General features: G+C 41.7%; 1 protein-coding gene across 3 annotated transcripts in view; it reads left to right on the top strand.

The window, feature by feature from the left end:
• The window catches only part of USP13 (ubiquitin specific peptidase 13), a 134,900-nt gene extending 112,547 nt beyond the window's left edge, over positions 1 to 22,353 (top strand). For all 3 annotated transcript variants that reach the window (XM_054479442.2, XM_054479443.2, XM_063662454.1), the window contains 2 exons: positions 14,675 to 14,759; positions 16,987 to 22,353. In XM_054479442.2, the coding sequence (XP_054335417.1) occupies positions 14,675 to 14,759; positions 16,987 to 17,080 (179 nt within the window). In that variant the 3' untranslated portion in view covers positions 17,081 to 22,353. The remainder of the gene's footprint in view (positions 1 to 14,674; positions 14,760 to 16,986) is intronic.
• The last annotated feature ends 770 nt before the right edge of the window (positions 22,354 to 23,123 follow it).

Raw genomic sequence — 23,123 nt, forward strand, 5'->3', positions numbered from 1 at the left:
TGGGACTGTAGCCACACTCTTAGCCTACTTAGCTGTCAACAACTCTCTTCTCACTTAACCTGCAGACTCAGGTTAACCCCTATTTGTGAAATGAGCCTTCTCTCCCATCACTGCACACTAAAGTTCTCATCATTATTTAGAACTTGGCCACAGATTCCATTTCTCTGGTCTGCCTTCCTAGATCCTTGTCATAATCAGCTCATGCTTACCTCATATGCTAGTAATAATTATACCAGTATGAAAAATACTTACATTTGTGCCATCTTTAATCCTCACAGTAACCTTATGAGGTACATACCATTATTATCCCCATTTTACAGGCAAAGAACCTGAGATAGAGAAGGCTAAGTAGTAGCTTGTCAAGGTCTCATAGCTAGTGATGGATAGAACCTCCAGTGCAGGCAGTCTGCCTCCAGAGCCTGTGCCTGTAGCCACTGTAATGCATTGTTAGTTTTTTTTTGGAGACAGAGTCTCACTCCATCACCCAGGCTGGAGTGCAGTGGTGCGATCTTGGCTCACTGCAACCTCCACCTCCCAGGTTCAAGCGATTCTCCTGCCTCAGCCTCCCGAGTAGCTGGAGGCTCGGGCCACCACGCTCCATTGTTAGTTCTTCTGTTGTTGGAGGTATCAAGTTGATCTTGCAATAAAATTACTTCTGTAGGTATTTGTGTCTCCCATTTGACTAGGAGCTTGCCCAGGACAGAGGCCATTTGGCTGTTATAAACTCATGGTGTCTAGCATGGTGCTAGACACATAGAAAGTACTGAGTAAATAACAGTTGTATTTAACTAAATCTACACTAGCAGCATTTGTTCCTATAATCATATAGTGGCAGATCTACTCATTAATGTTCTTTCCAGACCTAACATGTACGTATTGATATAGAACTAGGGAGAGATGGTGGGAGGGAACTGTCTTTTTTTTTTTTTTTTTTTTAAATATAAAATAGGAATTTCATCACTAAAACTGTTTCAATGCCAACTGGATAAGAAAAGGATGAGATGTAGTTCTCCCAATTTCCGTATTCATTTAAAGTATCTGGTATTACTTTTCAGAAATTACTAGCTTGCCTAAAATATTTAAAGCTATAACAGACAGGTCACTCAATAATGCATGAGCAGGATTTATCATGTATTACACGTCCATCAGTTCACTGCTTCATTGATTTTCCATAATGGACTTTTCCTTGGAGAGGATGAGTCCTTGCGGAAGGAATTAACCACAAGATGGGGCTGTTGTAAAGCTGCCAAGGTTTGGTTGCAGAGGGAAGGCGGGTCTGATCTTTAGGGTTTCCTTTCTTCTGATGGAGCTTGGAGGCAGCAGCCACTCTCTCACAGATGGTCAGTAATGATAAAGAACAGCCACATCATCTCCTCAGGGCTTACTCTACCTCAGAGTGATCTGTAGATATTCCTGCCACTGCTGGATTTTCAGGTGCATCCTTGAATAGGATGCTGCCAGGCACCCTTTAAGGCACTATGGGTCAAACCCAAGGGATTGAGGGTGAGGGTAGCGAAGGAGCACTATGAGGTGCACTTAGAAATCGCATGCAAGATATGCAGGATATAAAGGCAGTAGTAGATGAAACATTTAATTATGAAGACAGAAAAGCAGAAACCTAATTTGCCAAATGCATTTTGAGTTTGATTTTACAGACCGACAAATGTTTTCAAAGTAGCTTCCCCCCAGCACTGTGTCTGGCCCATGGTGAGTGATCAGCAAATAACTGGTTGAATGAAGAATTAAGTGAATGCCAGGAGGTAATAGACTTTGATAGCATTTTTGCTGCTTCCACAAAGTTCTATATAGAAGGGTTGGCAGTGTACTACTATGTTACATTGCATGAATCAAAGGGAGGGAAAAACGTGACTTCCTGTACTTTACTATATTAGCACCCAAACTCATATTGTGAGTTGTTGCTTTCTTTTTTCTTTGTAAAAAAATTAACATTTATATTGAAGGATATATATTAATTATAGCAACTTAAGAAAATATAGATATATGAAAAGACAAAATTAAAAATTACAATCCTACTCCCCAGCAATAATGACAAAATAATGTTTTGTTTATATTCTCTAGACCTTTTTAGACAAACGTATAAAAATGAATATAAATCCAAGGTTGTTTAAATAGAACATTCTATTCTATACATTGCTATTTTGTGACTTGCTTTTCCTTTAGTATAATTAACATGTGATTAACATGTCATGAGGCTATGATTAGGCTGTGAGTTATGTAAGTGTACATGTATATAAATCTATATTGTTGAACATATATTAACAATATTCTATTATAAACATGTACCATAGTTTACCTAATTCTAGGTTAATTAGGTATCATTTAAATAAAAGACCGCATTATTACAGAAAGAGTTTCAAATAATGAAGCTATTTCCACATTCAGAAGATGACCACTATGATTTTTAAATAATGTTTTGTTTTTTTTTTGAGACAGAGTTTTGCTCTGTTCCCCAGGCTGGAGTGCAGTGGCATGATCTCGGCTCACTGCAACCTTTGCCTCCCGGGTTCAAGTGATTCTCATGCGTCAGCCTCTCAAGTAACTGGCATTACAGGCATGCACCATCATACCTGGCTAATTTTTTGTATTTTTAGTAGAGACGGAATTTCGCCATGTTGCCCAGGCTGGTCTCCAACTACTGAGCTCAGGCAGTCTGCCCACCTCTGCCTCTTGGAGTGTTAGGATTACAGGTGTGAGCCACTGCGCCCGGCCAAATAATGAGTTTCTTAAAGGATGAATTCAATTCACAGAAATACAGCATACACCTAATGTAATCCCTATCCAGGGAATAAAAGCTTGTTCAGCATTTTCCTCCTTCCATCCCTTCCTTCTTTCCTTCTTCTACTAAAAATAATATTGTGATAAACAACCTTGGGTCTTCATTTGATTATTTGTTAATGGTAAGTTTCTGGAAGGGAAGTTTGTGAGTGAAAAATACATATTTTTAAGGTTTTAATGCAGATAACCATCACATGACCCTCCATAAACACAGCAGGGGGCCACATCCTGGTCACACTGGTGGCTCTCCGGTTTCCCCAGCCTTCCCCAGCAGTGCTTTTGGTTGAGTGCTTTTATATTTTTTGTACTTTTATTGCCTAGTTGTTTTTCTTCTCGTGTTAACAGCTTCTTTATTTCCTTTGGCCGGTTTCCCACTTTGATTGAGGTTGTCAGCTTTCTTTTATTGATTTTTATGAGCGTTTCATGTACTGTAGATTAGTTTGGGACTACCTGATCACTTTACAATATTGAGTTTTTCTAGCCAGAAACATATGCTTCTCCTTTGATTTATTCACCCCTGTTCTAACTCTTGCAAAGCTGTATGGTTTTCTTCATAACTATGCTGGGCATTTCTAGTTTAGTTATATCTCAAAATTACATTTTCACAGTTACTTATGAATACAAATTTTCCCCATTGTATATTAAACATTATTGCTACTAAATTATATAAAGGTACCGATTTTGTAATTGGCCATTCTCTAGGGGTTTGACTGGCATTACATTAAATTTATAGGTTAACCTGGGAAGGTGTGTGTTCTGTTTAGCTAGGTTGTTTAAATTCCCAAGTCATTTCTTTTTACTTTTTCTGGTTGGTGAATTGACTGAGATATATGACTTGAGAATTTTTTTTTTTTTTGAGATGGAGTCTCACTCTGTCACCAGGCTGGAGTGCAGTGGCGCCATCTCAGCTTACTGCAACCTCCGACTCCCTGGTTCAAGCTACTCTCCTGCCTCAGCCTCCCGAGTAGCTAGGATTACAGGCACGTGCCACCACACCCAGCTAATTTTTGTACTGTTTTTAGTAGAGATGCGGTTTCACCATGTTGGCCAGGATGGTCTCGATTTCCCGACCTTGTGATCCGCCTGCCTTGGCCTCCCAAAATGCTGGGATTACAGGCGTGAGCCACCGCACCCAGCCGAGAATATTGAATACAATTAAAGGGTAGGGGTAATTGGTGTTTGAGGAACCAAAACAAACAAAATAAAAACAACCTCAGTTTTCAGGGTTTTAAGTGGCAGGAAGTCCAAGACAAATCTGTCTAAGCAAAAAGGGAAATATTTTCTCATGAAAGCTGGCAAGTCCTGGGGGAACTGGGCTGCAGGCCTGCCATGATTCAGGACTCAAACCCTTTTAGCCGGATGGGCCCCTTGGCTCTGCTTCCTCTAGGTTGGTTCCAGTCCCAGACAGGCTCTCCCTAATGGCACGAGATGGCTGCTGCGCCTCCCACAACTATATCTTTCCAGGTTAAAATCTAGCTGAGTCTTGTCCCAGAGTTCTCAGCAAAGGTCCTGAGAGCCTGAGACTCTGTGAGACTCCGTCATGTGCCCTGTCCTACTCCAAGTCACTGAGGCAGGTTGATTCAGGCCTGCATTATGGGCTTCACTCCTAGAACCCGAGGGTGGAGACATCTTCCATCCTCTCACCTGAGCTGAGAAGGGATGGGTTTATCTCCTTCAAGCACTGGTTCAAGTGTGGTTCGGACCAGTAGAATCACCTGAGAACTTGTTAGGACTTATATTGCCCCACTTCAGATCTGCTGAATTAGGAACACTGGGCAAGGCCCAGTAATCTGTGTTTTAACGGGACATCCAGGTGATTCTGATGCAGCTTAAACTTGAGAATTACCACCTTAAAAGCAGTGTTAGGTTACTGTTGCTTTAAGAAGGAGGGGCGTGGCTACTGGGACTTTGTCACACCAGGTTAACACTGAAATAATAAGGTAGGTGTTATGAAGTGGAAAAAAGCGATTATTACAAGGATAGGGATTAAAGAAGCACATGTATCAAATTTTTCATTTTAGGAATATGTTAATTAAAAATCACTGTTTCCATTTTCCTGAATGAGGAAGTAATGCTATTGCATGAAACGATTATTTAAATGGCATCTAGTTTGTTTAAAAAGGTTAGTGCTATTAACACTTGATGAAATAGTGGCTGTCGTTTCCTGAGTGCCTCCTCTGTGCCAGGCACTTCCTCGACCACTTTTCCTTCGCTGCTTATAGGGAGGTATTCTGATGAGGAAGTGGTGACAAGCTAAGCGGTTTGCTAGTGGTAGAACCAGGTTAGAATTCAGGCCTGTTTGATTTTGAAGGCTGTGCAGTTTTTCCTTTATCCCCGATTGAGTCATCTTATTTCACATTTTGTATTGGAATGGAGGCGAGAGTCTATTTTCTACCATGTTCTGCACATTTCAGGGCTAGCACCTAACTTTCTGTTGAGTTTTTTAAAACTTCAAAGCTAGAAATCAAGCCGTCACTCTGACCTATCTGGGCTTCTGCTATGTGCAAAATCATTTCTGTTTTCATGTTTCACTTAATGAGCATTTAATTTTTCTTAAGAAAAGAACTTACTGATTGCCAGTGAAATTAACATGTGATTAGGCTGTGACTACTCAGAACCTGCTCTGGCTCCTTTAGCCACTTTGGTGTAATGGTTTAGATGTCTCCGATGCTGCTGAGATTTTCCAGCCAGGGAGCAGAGAGGCATTCATTTGCATAACGCTGGGGTTCCTAAGGTGCTGAGCTCCCTGAGGAATGCCACCCAGAAGAGGATCTAGAGGGCAAAAGGTGCAGCTCCCCAGGGAAGCTAAGCCCCAGTGGTCGACTGGAAAGTCACGTAGACACTTCATGCCACTGGTGCTAATTCTTCTCCCACTTAGCACTTGTTGCAGTTCCTAATTTTTTCAGCGGTGCCGTTGAAAGTTAAGAGGCAGCCACTCTTGAGTAAACTAATTTACACTGGACAATTTACACAGGACAAATGATGGAGAACTATTAGACTTGGAAGGAAGTGTATGCCTTTTGGAGCATTCGGCATTGTAACAGAGAGACTGGTAATTCTGAGCTGGCTAGGGTTGGGGGAAGCAATTCGTAGACCCTTTACAATTCTGTTGCTATCAGCTGCCTTCCAATGTTATTGATTTACCTAGGTCTGTCTTCTCTTTTTGAGAATTCAGAAATTTCTGAAAGCTCCAAATACTCCTCCCTCCCAAACTGTTTTTTTCTCAGAGAGGGCATGAGGGAAATCAAGCTGTTGGAGAGATTGAACTTGTTGTATATTGCGCTTGATATACTTTGGATGTTTGTCCCCTCCAAATCTCATGTTGATATGCAAACCCCATTGTTGGAGGTGGGACCTGGTGTGAGGTGTTTGGGTCATGGGAGTGGATCCCTCATGAATACCTTGTGGGGGAAAAGCATATCCCAGATAAATACCCAGATATTGGGTGCTTATGAGGCAAATGTTAGTAAGTTGGCAATTTTATTTCCCCCGCTTTGTACAGAGGGAGTTAGAGATAGGCAATGACACACATTAATCAAGTAAAGAGCATTGGATGAGAACCCATTTTCTCTCACCAGAGGAGTGCAGTGCCTCTGGGGTCTCGATAGTTATTTTAGGGAGTCTTTTGATGTCTCTGTGTTCTGAGCACTGTCTGTAGACTAACTAAATAATGTATCATGCCCTGATGAGATACTGCTGCTTTGTAAATATTTTAGATGCTATAATGACTTACAAAATTAAATTCATGTAAAGACACTTCTGAATCCAGAGTTGCTTTTGGTCATTACACTTGTTAAAGCATAATTTTCCAAAAGGCAAGATCATGACTTTGAGGTAAATGTAAAATGAACACATATCACAGATTTTAAAAAACTCATTAACTAATGAGAGAATCAGTCAGATGTTATTACTGGTTTAAAAACATTTGTGGAACTAGGATATTTAAAGACAATTTAAAAAAGAAATGTTAGAATGAGATTGCCAGGTTAGATTAAAAATTAGTCAGTGTCTTTCAGGACCATAAATCCTTGAAATAATTATTTTACCAGTTTATACCCCAATTTATAAATCTATACATCCTTGAGGATATGTGTTCTACTGGACAGAATTTTTTTGTATCTTTACTAGATAAAAATCTACAAGTTAGCAGGTAACATCACTAAGTATGAGATCCTTAATCAGTAGTGTATTAGTAGTTTTATAGTCATTGCTGTAAGAGAATACCTGAGAGTGGGTAATTTATATTAAAAAAAGAGGTTTGTTTGGCTCATAGCTCTTCAGAGTCTACAAGAAGCACAGTGCTGGATCTGCTTTTGAAGAGGCCTTAGGAAGCTTTCAGTCAACGGAAGGCAAACGAGGAGCGGGCGTGTCACATGGCGAGAGAGAGAACAAGCGAGAGGGAAGAGGTGTCATGTTTTCTTTAAACAGCCTCTTCTCCCTTGAACTAATAGAGTGAGAACTCACTCATTACCAGGAGAGGGCACCAAGGTATTCATGAGGGATCCACCCCCGTGTCCCAAATACCTCCCATTACGTCCGGAATTGGTGGGTTCTTGGTCTCACTGACTTCAAGAATGAAGCTGCGGACCCTCGCGGTGAGTGTTACAGTTCTTAAAGATGGTGTGTCCAGAGTTTGTTCCTTCTGATGTTCTGACATGTTCAGAGTTTCTTCCTTCTGGGGGGTTCATGGTCTCACTGGCTTCAGGAGTGAAGTTGCAGATCTTCACGGTGAGTGTTACAGCTCTTAAGGCTGCGCGTCTGGAGTTGTTCATTCCTCCTGTCTGGAGTTGTTCATTCCTCCCGGTGGGTTCGTGGTCTTGCTGGCCTCAGGAGTGAAGCTGCAGACCTTTGCGGTGAATATTACAGCTCATAAAGGCAGTGCGGACCCAAAGGGTGAGCAGCAGCAAAATTTATTGCAAAGAGCAAAAGAACAAAGCTTCCACAGTGGGGACGGGGACCCAAGCAGGTTGCGGCTGTTGGCTCAGGCAGCCTGCTTTTATTCCCTTATCTGACCCCACCCACATCCTGCTGATTGGCCCATTTTACAGAGAGCCGATTGGTCCATTTTACAGAGAGCTGATTGGTCCGTTTTGACAGGGTGCTGATTGGTGCGTTTGCAATCCCTGAGCTAGACACAGAGTGCTGATTGGTGTATTTACAATCCTCTAGCTAGACATAAAAGTTCTCCAAGTTCCCACTAGATTAACTAGAGCACTGATTGGTGCGTTTACAAACCTTGAGCTAGACACGGTGCTGATTAGGGTGTTTACAAACCTTTAGCTAGACACAGAGTGCTGATTGGTGTGTTTACAATCCTTTAGCTAGACACAAAAGTTCTCCAAGTCCCCACTAGATTAGCTAGATAAAGAGTGCCGATTGGTGCATTTACAAACCTTGAGCTGGACGCAGAGTGCTGATTGGTGCATTTACAATCCTTTAGCTAGACATAAAGGTTCTCGAAGTCCCCACCAGATTAGCTAGACACAGAGTACTGATTGGTGCATCCATGAACCCCAAGCTAGACACAGAGTGCTGATTGGTGCATATACAATCCTCTGGCTAGACATAAAAGTTCTCCAAGTCCCCACCCGACTCAGGAGCCCAGCTGGCTTTGCCTAGCGGATCCTGTGCCAGGGCCGTGGGTGGAGCTGCCCGCCAGTCCCGCGCCACGCACCTGCACTCCTCAGCCCTTGGGCGGTCACTGGGACTGGGCGCCGTGGAGCAGGGGGCGGTGCCTCTCAGGGAGGCTTGGGCCATGCAGGAGCCCACCGTGGGGGGGGCTCGGGCATGGCAGGCTGCAGGTCCCAAGGCCTGCCCTGCAGGGAGGCAGCTGAGACCTGGTGAGAATTCGAGTGCAGTGCCGGCGGGCTGGCACTGCTGGCAGACCTGGCGCCCCCTCCGCAGATGCTGGCCTGGGTGCTAAGCCCCTGACTGCCGAGCCCACGCCCACCCGGAACTCAGCGCTGGCTCGCGAGCATTGTGTGCAGCCCCAGTTCCCGCCTGTGCCTCTCCCCCCACACCTTCTTGCAAGCAGAGGGAGCTGGCTCCAACCTCAGCCAGCCCAGAGAGGGGCTCCCACAGTGCAGCGGTGGGCTGAAGGGCTCCTCAAGAGTGGCCAGAGCAGATGCCGAGGTCGAGGAGGTGCTGAGAGCGAGCAAGGGCTGCCAGCACGTTGTCACCTCTCACCACCAGGTCCCACCTCCAACATTGGGGGTCACATTTCAACATGAGATTTGGAGGGGACAAATATCCAAACTATATCAAGTAGTAAATAGTGAGATGAACTAAGTTCATCCCCCTAGATCAGGAGCCAGCAACTTTTTTCTCTAATGAACCAGATAATAAATATTTCAGGTTTTGTGGGCCATATACATGTCTGTCTCATATTCTTCTCCCCTTTCTTCTCCTTGGCAGTACAGAAACAGGTTGGGGGCCAGATTTGGCTAATGGGTCACTTGCCAATCCCTCCCCTAGATAATCTTTGGGTGGCCTTACCTCTATATGACATTGAAAGGGTATGCTGCCCACCTCTTTCACCTTCCAAGTTTCATAAACTTTTTAAAAACAGTCCTTTCTCAAATAACAAAATCAAAGAGTACAGTTGCTGTTAGGTTGGGTAGGGATGGTAGTGTTAACATTTGATGTTAAAAAATCTTCTTATTAGCAAGATTGGGAAGATTTTCCTGGAGTTCAAAAAGGACAAGTTTTGTGGGGAGGAGGAATGTTAGTTTCAGACACAGTTTAACTCTGCCCGTTTGGAGGGACACTGTCCACTAGATGTGAGACATAGTGGTTTTGTCAATTTTGTCTAATTCTTCCAGGTACTTTGAAGGTTTTTCTGTTGAAAGTTTTTCTAACATTTTTGAAATCTTAGAAATTCCTTTTTAAGTAAATAGAAAAGGCAGCTTGAGATGAGATAAACATTTCAAAATTTTGACTTTCATCAGAAAAACTTAAATATTTTTTAGTGTGTGTTTTTTTGGAGTGTGTTTTAGAGTGCTTTTTTTTTTTTGGGAGGACATCTCTGGGAACTTAGAGAAGAATCAACAGTAGCTTCTCTCTCTTGTGAATTCACCTTGACTTTCTCTTTGGAGACAAATATAAATTGAGATTTATTACCTGTTTAGTTTTTGCAAATGTGTTGAGAGAGATTCTCTTTTGTTGTTGTTTCCTAGCAGGAGGTCGTGAATAATGCATGGAGCAGTTGCTTATATTGATAAACATGGTTAATTTAAATAATAGGACTAAGATTTATGCTAACCTTTTAAATTTCATTTTTGTGGTTCTGAGTATGTACATGGGTTGTTTTTAAACAAAGAGAGGAAAATGCTTTTGGAGGGGGCTTAGTGACATCTTTGGATATGTTGGGATGTATGGATTTGTCCTTTTTCTGTGTCTTGTCTGTTTTGTCAACCCATTGGCTGTGTTGGTATCTGTGCTGTGTTTCACTGATGTGACCCTGTCTTATGGTGGGAAGTGCTCAGTCAACACTCTGTTGAATTGCTGAAGCCATTGTTTTGCAGGACATCCTTGTGGGGAAAAGCGTTGATTGGGGTATTGTATCCTCTCTCTCTCTTTTTTTTTTTTTTTTTCTTTTTTGAGACAGGGTCTCACTCTGTCGCCCAGGCTGGAGTACAGTGGTGTGATCTCCGCTCACTGCAGCCTCGACCCCCTGGGCTCCAGCAATTCTCCCACCTCTGTCTCCAGAGTAGCTGCGACTACAGGTGCACGCCACCATGCCTGGCTAATTTTTTTCTATTTGTAGAGACGGGGTTTTGCCATGTTGCCCAGGCTGGTCTCAAACTCCTGAGCACAAGCAATCCATCCACCTTGGCCTCCCAAAGTGCTGAGATTACAGGCGTTTGCCACCATGCCTGGCCTGTATCCTCTCTTCATTTCATGAAAATTCTTAGAGAGCAGCCACATTTTTGGGAGAGCAGCACTCTGTCTCTTAAATTTAAGATTAGGAATTTGATATGGAATTATTCCAAAAGGGCTTAAAAAGCCAAGAGGGGCCAAGAAACACAAGGATCTCAGCTCACTCCCTTTCCTGCTTACATAGGGAGGTAAAGGTGGGTTCTTAGTGTGGGAGATAGAACTGGAGGGCAGACAAGGGTAAGGTGCCTGGATCACTGTTTCAAAAAATAAATACCAGGCAAAATGATTATCATTTACAACTGTTTTTGCCTGGCTTCTGATTTCAAACCTGGGATTTTTTTCTTTTCTTTTTTTTTCAGTTGATGTGATAGCTAGCAACAGAAATTTAGTTAATCATGGGAAAGGCAATCTTCTCTGTTTCATTTCTGATTAAATAATTATTTCACCAGTTTATACCCCAATTTATGCTTTGCTGGGGGTTTACAAAAATATATACACTGTAAGAAGATACAAAACAAGTGAGGAAATGAAGTGAAAGGAGTCATTCCTTCCTTCATTCATTTATTTATACATTTAACAGATACTTATTAAGTACCTACAGTGTGCAAAGCACTGTTCTCTGTGCCTGAATACTCAGTAAACAAAACAAACTCCCTGTCCTTATGGAGCCTATTCTAGCCTGGGGTAAAAGCTAATAGACAATAAATACATGCACAAGTAAGAATGTGACATGGCGGCTGGGCATGGTGGCTCACAACTGTAATCCCAGCACTTTGGGAGGCCGAAGTGGGTGGATTACCTGAGGTCAGGCATTCGAGACCAGCCTGGCCAGCATGGCAAAACCCCATCTCTACTAAAAATACAAAAAAAGCCAGGCATAGTGGCGCGTGCCTGTAGTCCCAGCTGCTCGGGAGGTTGAGGCAGGAGAATTGCTTGAATCCGGGAGGCGGAGGTTGCAGTAAGCCGAGATCACGCCATTGCATTCTAGCCTGGGTAACAAGGGTGAAACTCTGTCTCAAAGAAAAAAAAAAAAAAAGACTGCGACATGGCAGGTGTTACTTTCTGCTGTATGGACAGGAAAGCAGGATAAGGGAAACGGGAGCAACAGAAGAGAGGGCGGGGGTGGAAGGAGGGTTACTATTTATAAGGAAGGTTCAAGAAGGCCTCTCTGATGAGGTGACATTTGGACCTGAGATCTCAATGAAGTGATGAGGGAGTCACATGACATCTGAAAAAAGAGAGTTTCAGAAAGAAAGAGCAGTAGGTATAAAGGCTTGAAGATATAACAGCTTGAAGGTCAGGGCTTGCCAAGCATGTTTGAGGAGCAGCCAGGAGGCCAAGGTAGCTGGACCAGAGTAAGGGGGATGAGGGGAGGAGGTAAGGGGATTTCACAGGCCACTGCAAGAGTGACATTTTACTCAGAGATACAGAGAGCCACTGGAGGGTTTTGGGGGCTGAGTAATGACCACAATTTGACTTCCATTAAAAAAAAAAGACTAATGGGCCTAGCACCGTGGCTCATGCTTGTAATTCCAGCACTTTGGGAGGCTGAGATGGGCAGATCATGAGGTCAGGAGATTGAGACCATCCTGGCTAACAAGGTGAAACCCTGTCTCTGCTAAAAATACAAAAACATTAGCCAGGCATGGTGGCACATGCCTGTAACACCACTTGGGAGGCTGAGGTAGGAGAATCACTTGAAGCCGGGAGGTGGAGGTTGCAGTGAGCCGAGATCACGCCACTGCACTCCAGACTGGGTGACAGAGTGAGACTCCATGTCAAACAACAACAACAAAAAAAGAGAACAACAGAGTGCAGCCAGAAAGGCAGCCACGCCCTCGCACATTCATGGGGAACCTGGCGCTAAACCATTGGTAGATGACCTGCTTCTGGGTCGGGGTTTCATACATAGCAGAGCAGCTCCCTTGCTGCAATCTATTGAAAGTCAGCCTTTGACACAAGGGTTTGTAAAAAGAAAAAAAAAAGAAAGAAAGAAAAAAAAAAACCACTCTGGCAGCTATGGTGAGAATAGTTGATGGAGGAAAGGGAGGAAGCAGGGAGTCCAATTAAGAGGCCATTATAATAATTCAGACAAGATATTATGGTGACTTGCATGAGGGGTTACAAGTGGAGATTGTATGAAGCATTTGGATTCTAGATACAGGATTTGCTGATGGATTGGACTTTGTCTTGCTGATAAAGGGTGTGAGAGAGAAAGCAAGATTTTGTCCTGAGTTACTGGAAGAATGGAATTGCCATTGACTGAGATAGATAAGGCTGAGGGGAGAATGATCAGCAAACTAGGAAGGGAAGAGCTCTTCCTCAACGTGATAAAATGTATCTACAAAAACCCCACAGTTCACCTTACACTTAATGTGAAAGACTGAATGCTTTCCTCCTAAGATCAGGAAGAAGATAAGGATGCCCCCTTTTGACACTTCTGTTTAACATTGTGCAGGAGGTTCTAGCCATTGCAGTTAGGCAAGAAAAAGAAGTAAAAGTTATTTGGATTATCAAGGAAGAAGTAAAACTGTCTCTATTTGCAGATGACATGATCTCATATATAGAAAGTCCAGAGGAATCGACTAAAAAACGATTAGAACTAACAAATGAGTTCAGCAAGGTTGCGGGAAACAAGATCAATATACAAAATCAAATTATATTTCTATACACTAACAATGAACATTCCAGAAATGAAATTAAGAAAACAATATGATTTACTGCCATAAGACTAACATGATATCAGCCAGAGAGAGAGAGAGAGAGAGAGAGAGAGAAAGAGAGTCTGGATAGAGTGAGGAAGAAGAAGATTTGAACCCCAGATGACCAAAATTCAAAGGTCAGGGAGATGAAGGGAAGCAGTAAGGCAGTAAGGCAGCTGTACAACCAAAAGAGTCATGTCCTGGAGGCAATTATTTGAGAATGGAGGTCATCAACAGTATGTGATGCTGCTGAAGAGTGAGTAAGATGAGGACTAGGGATTGATAGCTGAGTAAGTTGAATGAGCCTGAGTGAAAAGCAGGAGAGAAAGAATGAGAGACAGAGGGGTAGAAGAAAAGCTCTGTCCAGAACCAATAATTTTTTTGGAAAATGTAGTAAAAGTGGAGCACTAGCAAAATCAATATGCAAGCCCATTTTTTTCCTTATTAAATTCAATAGACATACATTTTACTCTCATTTACTCTAAAGTCTTGTAAATGTGCTATCTCAGTTTCCATACTACCTCATTGTAGTCTGTAACGGTTTGCTGAGTGGACTGGTACTTATCCATGGAAGCTACTTTGACAACATGAACTAAAATGGATTCAACATGGATATCATAGAGTACTGGGCCTGATGCAAGAGGTACCTGTTAGAGAATAAACATTGGTCTCACCCTCTCAGAGGCCATATATCTCTTTGTTCAGAAAACATGAAGCCTGAAGTTTGGTCCCACATAAGTTATAATCATGAGCAAGTGAAAAATCTTGCACAAAGCATTATCCTTTTCTATAAATGATGACAGCTATCTGCTCTCTTCCTCATAGTTTTGACATTTGTTTGGTATTTCAGTCTGAATTGCTCATTTAAGTTTTATACAACCCTGCAAAGTGGGTGGATTTTTTTTTTTAAATCCCCATAAAGAAACAGGCTCAGAAAGAGGAAACAACTTGTCCACCTTCGTGCTATTTGGAAGTGATGGAGCCAGGACTACCCTTTTAGATCCATAAGCTTGCCACCAGACCGGGCTGTGGGATTTTTTGAATCCCTTTCCACATTTGAATTTAACATCAGCTGTGCTTTGATAATTTATGTCCTATTTTTGTGATCACAAATTTGCAGGTTGAGTTTAGTGTCACTCTGAGTATGTGTGTGTTGTCAACATAGCAAGGTAAATAGACCTTGTCTTTCAAATCTAAACAGTTGCTGGATTATACTATGGTTGGTTTTAAATTCTAACCAGAAGTGCTCTTCATTCTGGAAATGCTGCCTTGTAACTGAGTTGTTTCCTCTTTCACAGCATATGAGCTATTTGCATTCATCAGTCACATGGGAACATCCACAATGAGTGGTCATTACATTTGCCATATCAAAAAGGAAGGAAGGTGAGTCATTTTTAGAAGGTAAATGATAGCTGTGATTTATTGAGTACCTACTATATGCCAGGCACTCTCCTAGGTACATTGTATGTGATCTCATTTGGTTCTCACATTGGTCTTGTAAAGGGTATACTGTTAACGCCCTTTTATACATCAAGACACCGAGACTCAGGGAGGCTGAATAGCTTGACCTTAGCTAGTAAGTAGCTGTGTCAGAGCTGGTATTCAAAGCCACTTTCAACTATCATACCAAGGTGACCTCCCAAAATAAAGATGCATCCTGCAGCAGAATGTATGCTGTAATTGGAACCTCCCTAGGATTGCCATATTTAGCCAACAAAAGGAAACAAGACAAGAAAAACCAGGATGCCCTATTAAATTTGAATTTCAGATAAATAATGAATAATTTTTTAGTATAAATAAATTTCAAATATTCTATGTCCCAAATATTATATGGGGCATGCTTCTACTGAAATTTCTTATTGCTTACCTGATACTCAGATGTAACTGGGTAACCTGTGTTTTATCTGGCAGCTCTAAACCTTCAGTGCTTTGCCTTGCTACAGCCTTGCAGTTGGCTTCTCAGCCTTCTTAAGTAGAATTGTTAAGTGTGTGGTGAACCGGAAATGAGACAGTTGTGGAATGAAAGGCTGCTGCTTTCTTCAGAACCTTCTCCCTGGGCGGGATCCCTACAGGCCCCACTGGTGCCCTTCCTGCAGCTCTGAACTGAGTAGCCTGTGGGTTGGCACTTCTGCTTGAGGGCAGTGCTCAGGCCATGTGGATGCTGGAGAAATGCCTGAGTGTGGCCTCTTGCTCCGTGGCTCCCACTGCAGGAGTGGCCATTTCCCAGCTGGACTCCATTGTGTTCTTTTGTGGTGTGTCTTTTAGTTTTGTCTTCTTAACTTGATAAAATAGTTGAGCACAGCAATTTATCTCTTTTTTTTTTTTAAGATGGAATTTCACTCTTATTGCCCAGGCTGGAGTGCGATGGCACAATCTCAGCTCATTGCAACCTCTGCCTCCCAGATTCAAGTGATTCTCCTGCCTCAGCCTCCCAAGTAACTGGGATTACAGGCATGTGCTATCATGTCCGGCTAGTTTTGTATTTTTAGTAGAGATGGGGTTTCACTATGTTGGTCAGGCTGGTCCCAAACTCCTGACCTCAAGTGATCCACCCGCATTGGCCTCCCAAAGTGCTGAGATTACAGGTGTGAGTCACCACACCCAGCTGGGACTTAATCTTTGTAGTGAATTGTTTTTATTACAAACACGATAGCTCTTTTAAAAGCACTTTATGGAATGAAGTCAAAGGAAATAAAGTAAAAATGCTTTTTAAAAGAAAAGTAGCTTAATTATAATTTTAAAAGCAATAAAATTCATTGTAAATAATTTATAAATATAAAAATATACAAAGAATATGTACCCTGGAAGCCTAACAATAACCATTGTCTACATTTTGATATGCTTTTCTTTGTTTTATTGTCTCACTGGAAGAAAGTGTATATATGTCTATATACACACATATTACATATAAATAAACACATGTATTTACAACTTAACTAAAAGCTTAAAGTATGTGCAGAGTGCATACAATTTTTTAACCAGTAATTTCCCATTTCATATTATATCATGGTTATTTTCTCACTTCGCCAAATATTCTTTGAAGAAATTTTAATAGTTCTATAATAGTTCACTGCATGGATTTTTTTAAAATTCTGATTTTAAGCTAGCTTTATACCTAAGACTGAAATAAGCATTGTTGTACATAATTCTTTGACTCAATTTCTCAGGCTATCTATGGAATTCTATAAAGGGAATTATGGGATCAAAGGTTAAAATGTTTGGAGGTTCCTGATACATTTTAGTAACTACTTTTTGATTGAGCTTAAGAATCAAAAAGCAGTTGTAGCTGGGTATGATGGCGTGTGCCTGTGTTCCCAGCTACTCCGGAGGCTGAAACGAGAGGATCCCTTGAGCCCAGGAGTTCGAAGCTTCAGATTGTGCTACCGTACTCCAGCCTGGGGAATAGAATGAGGCCCTGCCTCTTAAAAAAAAAGAAAGCAGTTGTGATTCCCTACCAGCATTCTGTCCCTTTTTATACAACGAACTTGAGTATAGTACCTTAAAACATCATGGTTAAGTGTTGTGCGCCGCCATATGATTTGGTAACTTCTTTCTGTAAAGTTTCCTGGAACTGACTTAAATCCATCAAATGTTTCTGTCTTGTTTTCAGATGGGTGATTTACAATGACCACAAAGTTTGTGCCTCAGAAAGGCCCCCTAAAGACCTGGGCTACATGTACTTTTACCGCAGGATACCAAGCTAAACCTCAAACATAAAAATTGGCGAGAAGAAGCCATACGCCTTTTTAATTTGCCAAAAAAAAAAAAAAAAAGAAGAAGAAGTTGAAACAACCAGACATGAAGGAATATATGGGGTATTTATAGTTTATTTAAAGAGCACGATCAGTTGATACCTTCTGAAATAGAACTGAGAAGAAATTTCTATTAGTGATGATACACTATTATATTGTAGATAGTTTTTATAAATGTTCAAAAAGATGATGATATTTAAAAACAAAAAAAGTATTCATATTGCTGGTGGAGGATCTGCCATCAGCACATCAAAAATGGGGATGTGCCCCCAGCCCTCTATTTTGCTTTGGGGGTCAGTGGTAGTGGCCTCTGGAGAAACCAAGTAATGTGGCCAGTGGTGTGGCCTTACCCACAACAAATGAAAAGCCCACTTGTGTTTCATATAGAAAATCAGCAGTTGGGTGGGGCTTTATTTGTGACATAATTTTTTTCATGACATACAATAATTTCTGATGTATCCATGTAGATATTATGCTCTGTCCATAATAGAGCCTCTGCAATGAAAGATATTTTTAATTTAAGTCACATTAAAATTCATAATACGATTGTGTGAATGTGTGTGAGAGTGACTGAGAGTGTGAGACTTTTACTAGAAAAGTGAGTCCACTAGAAAATCTGTGACAAGTTGCTTTTTAAAGGCTGAACAGTTGGTATTAAGCATATCTGAAAAAAGCAAGTAAATATTTTAACAAAACTATGACTCAGGAACCTTCGAGAAGATTAGTTCCCTACTTAGATTTTTAAGGAGTAAAAAGGGCTGAGTTATGCCTTTAAGTGCTGTCAGGAATTCACTTGGGTTTGGGACATTTGCTGGTGTATGCTAGATGCCCAAGCAGCATAATATTGTACTTTGTCAAAGGTAGGTAAATTTTCTGTTTCTCAGCAGCCCTTTCCCCAAAAGGTATGGTGTTTATTTTTAGTTAAAATAGCTAATCTCTTTTTACCATCTCACATGATAACTCTTTGGAGTCATGTCAAGTGCCCCAAATTTGTCTGTGATTTTCTCATCTCTGATCTCTTTATCTGCCTCCATTTCCTTGTTTTTCTGGGGCCAGAGTCTCATCTCTGCCCTTTTTTGGTGTATCACCTTCTGACTTGCCTTCATTGCTTATCTGATGTGACCAACAGTGTGATCTTGGATACTCTAAGGATTTTAGATGCAAAGAAACTTTATAGGACATTATGAAAGACTATCCTTTCCATTTTGGTTATTTCAGCATTTTAGTTGCAACCTGTGATTAGATGAGAGTTTCCAATGTGATGAAAAGTGGAATGATAGCATTCTGTAATTTCTATAATTTTCTTACTGGTCTGTACCAAATTCTAGAGTCTCTGGAGTTGCCATTTCAGATTATTTGGTCAAATGAAAAAGGATTTATTGCTGTCTGTTTAACATGTATTTGTTTGGTTGAAAGGATCTTTTTAGAAACTGTAGTAAAATAAACAGAACCAAGCAGGTGAAATAAAGCACAGACACTGGATTAGGATGTAGTGAGCTGTGAACAATCAGGATTCTGGGTGTGATGGGGGGCCCTGTCTCATAGGTGATCCTTTGGTGCCATGGGACTAAGGGACCTGGTGTCTAAGGCCCATGGCCTGGAGACCTGGGTGCTGCTCCTAGCTGACTGTGGACCTTGGGCAAGTCCTTCATCCTTCCTGTGCCTCACTGTCCTCATCTCAACAATGGTATGATGACACCTGCCCTCTCTTTCAGTCATGCTTTGAGGATGCAGTGAGATTGGTTACAGTGAACCTTCAATGAGTAGAATGTGGTATGCCATGGTGGCTCGTAGTAGATGGTGCTCCCTGCCTTTTCTCCTCTGTTTTCCTCAATTGGGGAACAAATGACATTGGCAGAAGGAGGGAGCTCACGGTACAGTACTTTTCTACTAAAGTGTGCCCACTGGTGTCACCTCCTAATGTTGACTTGGATTTCCTAAAGCAGTCCCACTCTGTTATGAGAGTCACTGACTCCCATGGACATCCCCACACTAAGCAGCCTTACAAAATCCAGTCCCCTTAGGGCAGAGTGAGTATCATAGAATAATGACTCCAAACCCGCATCAAAAATGGCTTGTTTTCAGCGATGTTATAAAACAAAGACCTGTTTTTTGGAATTGGGGGTGACTGGGTGGTTTGGATTGAAATGTGGACAAAGATAGCATGTGTATTTTGAATAAAATAAAAATTTTGTAATAAAACTTTGAAAAATCAGTGATGTAAAATCAGTATTTAAGACCATAAGCTATAAATTGTTTGATTTCATTAACTAGCCCTTTTGATGCCTAGACATGTTGTAAAAAATTGTGCTATGGCTGCCTTTTCTTCTGCCTCACAACACAAAGGGCTATTTCTACAAGGCAAAGTTTTGTATATGTGCTATTCTTTACTTCAGATTGAGAGTTGGGAAAAACTGGAGTAAATAATGGGTTTCTTACTTGCTTAAAAACATATTTATATGTGTATCTCAATATATACAAGGCAGGTTCCCCTATAAAAGTCTGGAATGTACTGCTTAATTTCACACTTGTGTAGACACGATTACTTGTGACTGAAAAGTGGAATAACGTGTGGATTTTGTCAACTCATTATCAGTCTGTTAGGAGTCCTCTATGTGAGGCATGGTGGTCTCATTGTGAAATTCTCCCTGCATATGTGTGTCTGTGTGAAAGACAGCACTTTCTTTCTGTAAATATCTTTTGATATCCATTTGTGTGGAATTCCAATGAATGTGTCTTTGGAAAAGGTAATGTATCAAAGTTTTTATTTTGCCAGTTGATCTAAATGCCCATATAACTAATCAGAAATCCAGTTTGGTTCAGATTGGGATTTTCTTTTAAAGAAAAAAAAAGTATGCAGAAAAGACTATTGGAAGAATCATGTGTTAGTGACATTTTACATCAACGTTGCTTCAATATTTTGGAATTGACTAGGCTGCTTTCTCCTACCTGCAAGAGAATGTGCCTGACATTTCCCAGTGCTTACTTTGGGCTATAGGAAGTCCAATGGGGATAGCTCGAGCCTCTTGCTCCCTGAGTCATTTATTCTCTTTACCTGAAACAGAGCCTTACCTGCAATTCATAGTGAGAGCACCTGGGTCTGTATCCTGACTCCACTCTAAGTGAGGTGGGACTGAATCACTGTACCTCTCTGGGCCTTTTCATTTGAAACAAGTGGGTTAGACTAGATTAGCTCCAAAGTCCTCTCTTGCCCTAACATTTTATTTTTATTTTCCTGTGGTTACCACTAGGATCTGACATGTGAAATGTGAGGGATCACTTAGAGGTTTGGATGTTATATTTTTGCATTGTTACAGCTTATACTCCCCAGTTGGGGACCTGTGTCTTTCTTAGTGGCCCCGCCACCCCTCTGTTTGTATTCCTGCTCCACTTAGCTATACTTTTTTGGGTAATCATCCCACTTTTTTTTTTTTTTCTTGAGACGGAGTCTCGCTCTGTTGCCCAGGCTGGAGTACAGTGGTGCAATCTCAGCTCACTGCAGCCTCCTCCTCCCGGGTTCAAGTGATTCTCCTACCTCAGCTTCCCAAGTAGCTGGGATTACTGGTGCACACCGCTACGCCCAGCTAATTTTTGTATTTTTAGTAGAGACAGGGTTTTGCCATGTTGGCCAGGCTGGTCTTGAACTCTTGACCTCAACCTGCCTTAGCCTCCCAAAGTGCTGGGATTACACGCATGAGCTACCGCGTCCGGCCCCACTTTTTTTCTACTCTTGAAACAAACAACTTTCCAGTCCATGAGGTACTTTGGCTCCATCCCCCTCAAAAACAAAACAAAAAATCCATTTAAAGTGTCCTCCTAGAAAAGCCTCAGAACTGCCTTCAACTAAATCTGTCACCTTTATAGAATATTTTAAAATTCTAGAAGAGGACGGGAAACAAAATTCTAATTTAGCTAGAGCTGTGATCCCCAAATAAGTGCTGACAAAATTGTCTACCACAGAAAGGCCGTCTTTGTCATCTTGTAGGCATCACTGTTGCTAAATCACATCAGTACAGGCCTTCTGTGGGGAGATGGCAGGGGGCAGGGGCAGGACCAGGGGATGGGATTAGATAAAGTGTGATAATATCCTTCTTTAGATAAAAAAAATCCTAGGCTATAGAACAAGGTTCTGTACTCTTGAGTTGGTGTCTGAGATCACCTGCACAGTGTTACAGAGATTTTCCACTCCATAAATCACTCTAAAAGAGTCTGCATAAGACTCTGTAGACCTGTGCTATTCAATGTGGCAGTCAACAGCCATATGTGGCGATGACTACTCAAAATTTGGCTTGTTCAAATCGAGACTGTGTTGTACACATAAAATACACAGCAGATTGTGAAGGCTTCGTACCAAAAAGGAATTTAAAATATTTCACCAATATTTCATATTGATAACATGCTGAAATGACACTATTTTGGATGTATTAAGTAAAATATTAACAATTTAATATATTTATGTAATTGAAATTAAAATTCTTTTCACCCATTTTTATTTTTTAAAAAATGTGGCCCCTAAGGAACTTAAAATTAGACATGTGGATAACGTTTTACTTCTATTGGACAGCCCCACTCTAGACTTAACATGGTGTGGAGTAGGCGGTGAAATCCGTAAATAGGAAAGGCAATTCTGCAAAGTATCTAAATAGACAGAAACAACACAAATATTTTTGCTGGAGTCAGGAGCACTGTGAGGCACAGAACATCTCCCAGAAAGCAGATTTTTTTTTTCTGCCGAAAAACCAATATATGTATGTATGATCCCAATTAAAAGACAAAAGCAAATGAGCCCCAAACTGCCTGTCTTCAGCTTTGCCTGGGAGCTGCTACCTTTGCTCTTCTAGCATCTTCTAGGTGCCAAGGATATTAGCCACATGAGGGTGTTGGGCATATTTGTTTCATTGTAGGCAAAATTCTCTTGTGGTTTCCCCTCCCCAGGTATTGTTGAGTCTGTTCAAAGCTGGGTGTGTTGAAACACTGTGCAAACCCTGCCACTCTCGATGTGCCGCTTGTCTCAGCCTTGGCAGAGGCTGAGTCTGTTCGTGTGCCCACCTGTCCAGCAGGTTTTGATGTTGGCTCCTGAAAGAGTTTGTATTTATTTTATTTTGCACTAGTCACAGTTGTTGTTAAACTATATCAGATGTTTTGGGAGATTATTTGCCTGTGATGGAAAGAGAGATGGATGATTTATTGCTTCAATTGTTTTAAATTAAAAGCTATTCTCACAATCTGAGGCCCTTTATGGCTCTTTTTTTCTTTAATTTTGAAAAATGCCAAGTAAACGGATTCTGCCATTGATTGTTTTCATCTGTCAGTGGAACAGGTAACTTGAGACAATGACTAATCTTATTTCTTTTTAGGGGTTCTTGGCGTTACCAGGCAGCCATCACAGTGGACCATCAGTGGTGGCACATTGTTACCTCTGTGGAGGAGGGAGGATTTGGGGCAGGGCGGAGTCTCCTGCCTTGGACTTTATCTGCTGGATGTCATGTCACAGATCTTTCTCTTGTTCCCTGGATCTTGGTTTGCTGACGGCCCCCTTAACACATATAAAAGCAGAGTGGGCACACGCTATGTCCAGAGACTTAGGCATTTCTATGACACTGTGTCTCTAAGGCGTATGAGTTCTCTATTGCTGCTGTGACAAATTACCATGAACTCAGTGGCTTAAAATAATACAGGTATTACTATGCAAATGGTCTTACGGGGCTAAAATCAAGGTGTTGGTAGGGGAGCTATAAGGGAGAATCAATTCCTGCTTTTTCCAGCTTCTAGAGTCTGCTCACCTTCCTGGGCTCCTGGTCTCCTCACAGCATTGGCATCACTGCAGCCCCTGCTTCCGTTGTCACATCTCCCCTGGCTGACTTACTTCCCTCTTATAAAGACCCTTGTGGGCCAGGCATGGTGGCTCACACCTGTAATCCCAGCACTTTGAGAGGCCAAGCCGGGTGGATCGCTTGAGGCCAGGAGCTCAGGACTAGCCTGGCCAACACGGCAA

The sequence above is a fragment of the Pongo pygmaeus genome, chromosome 2, assembly GCF_028885625.2.
Source record: "Pongo pygmaeus isolate AG05252 chromosome 2, NHGRI_mPonPyg2-v2.0_pri, whole genome shotgun sequence".
Lineage (NCBI taxonomy): Eukaryota > Metazoa > Chordata > Mammalia > Primates > Hominidae > Pongo > Pongo pygmaeus.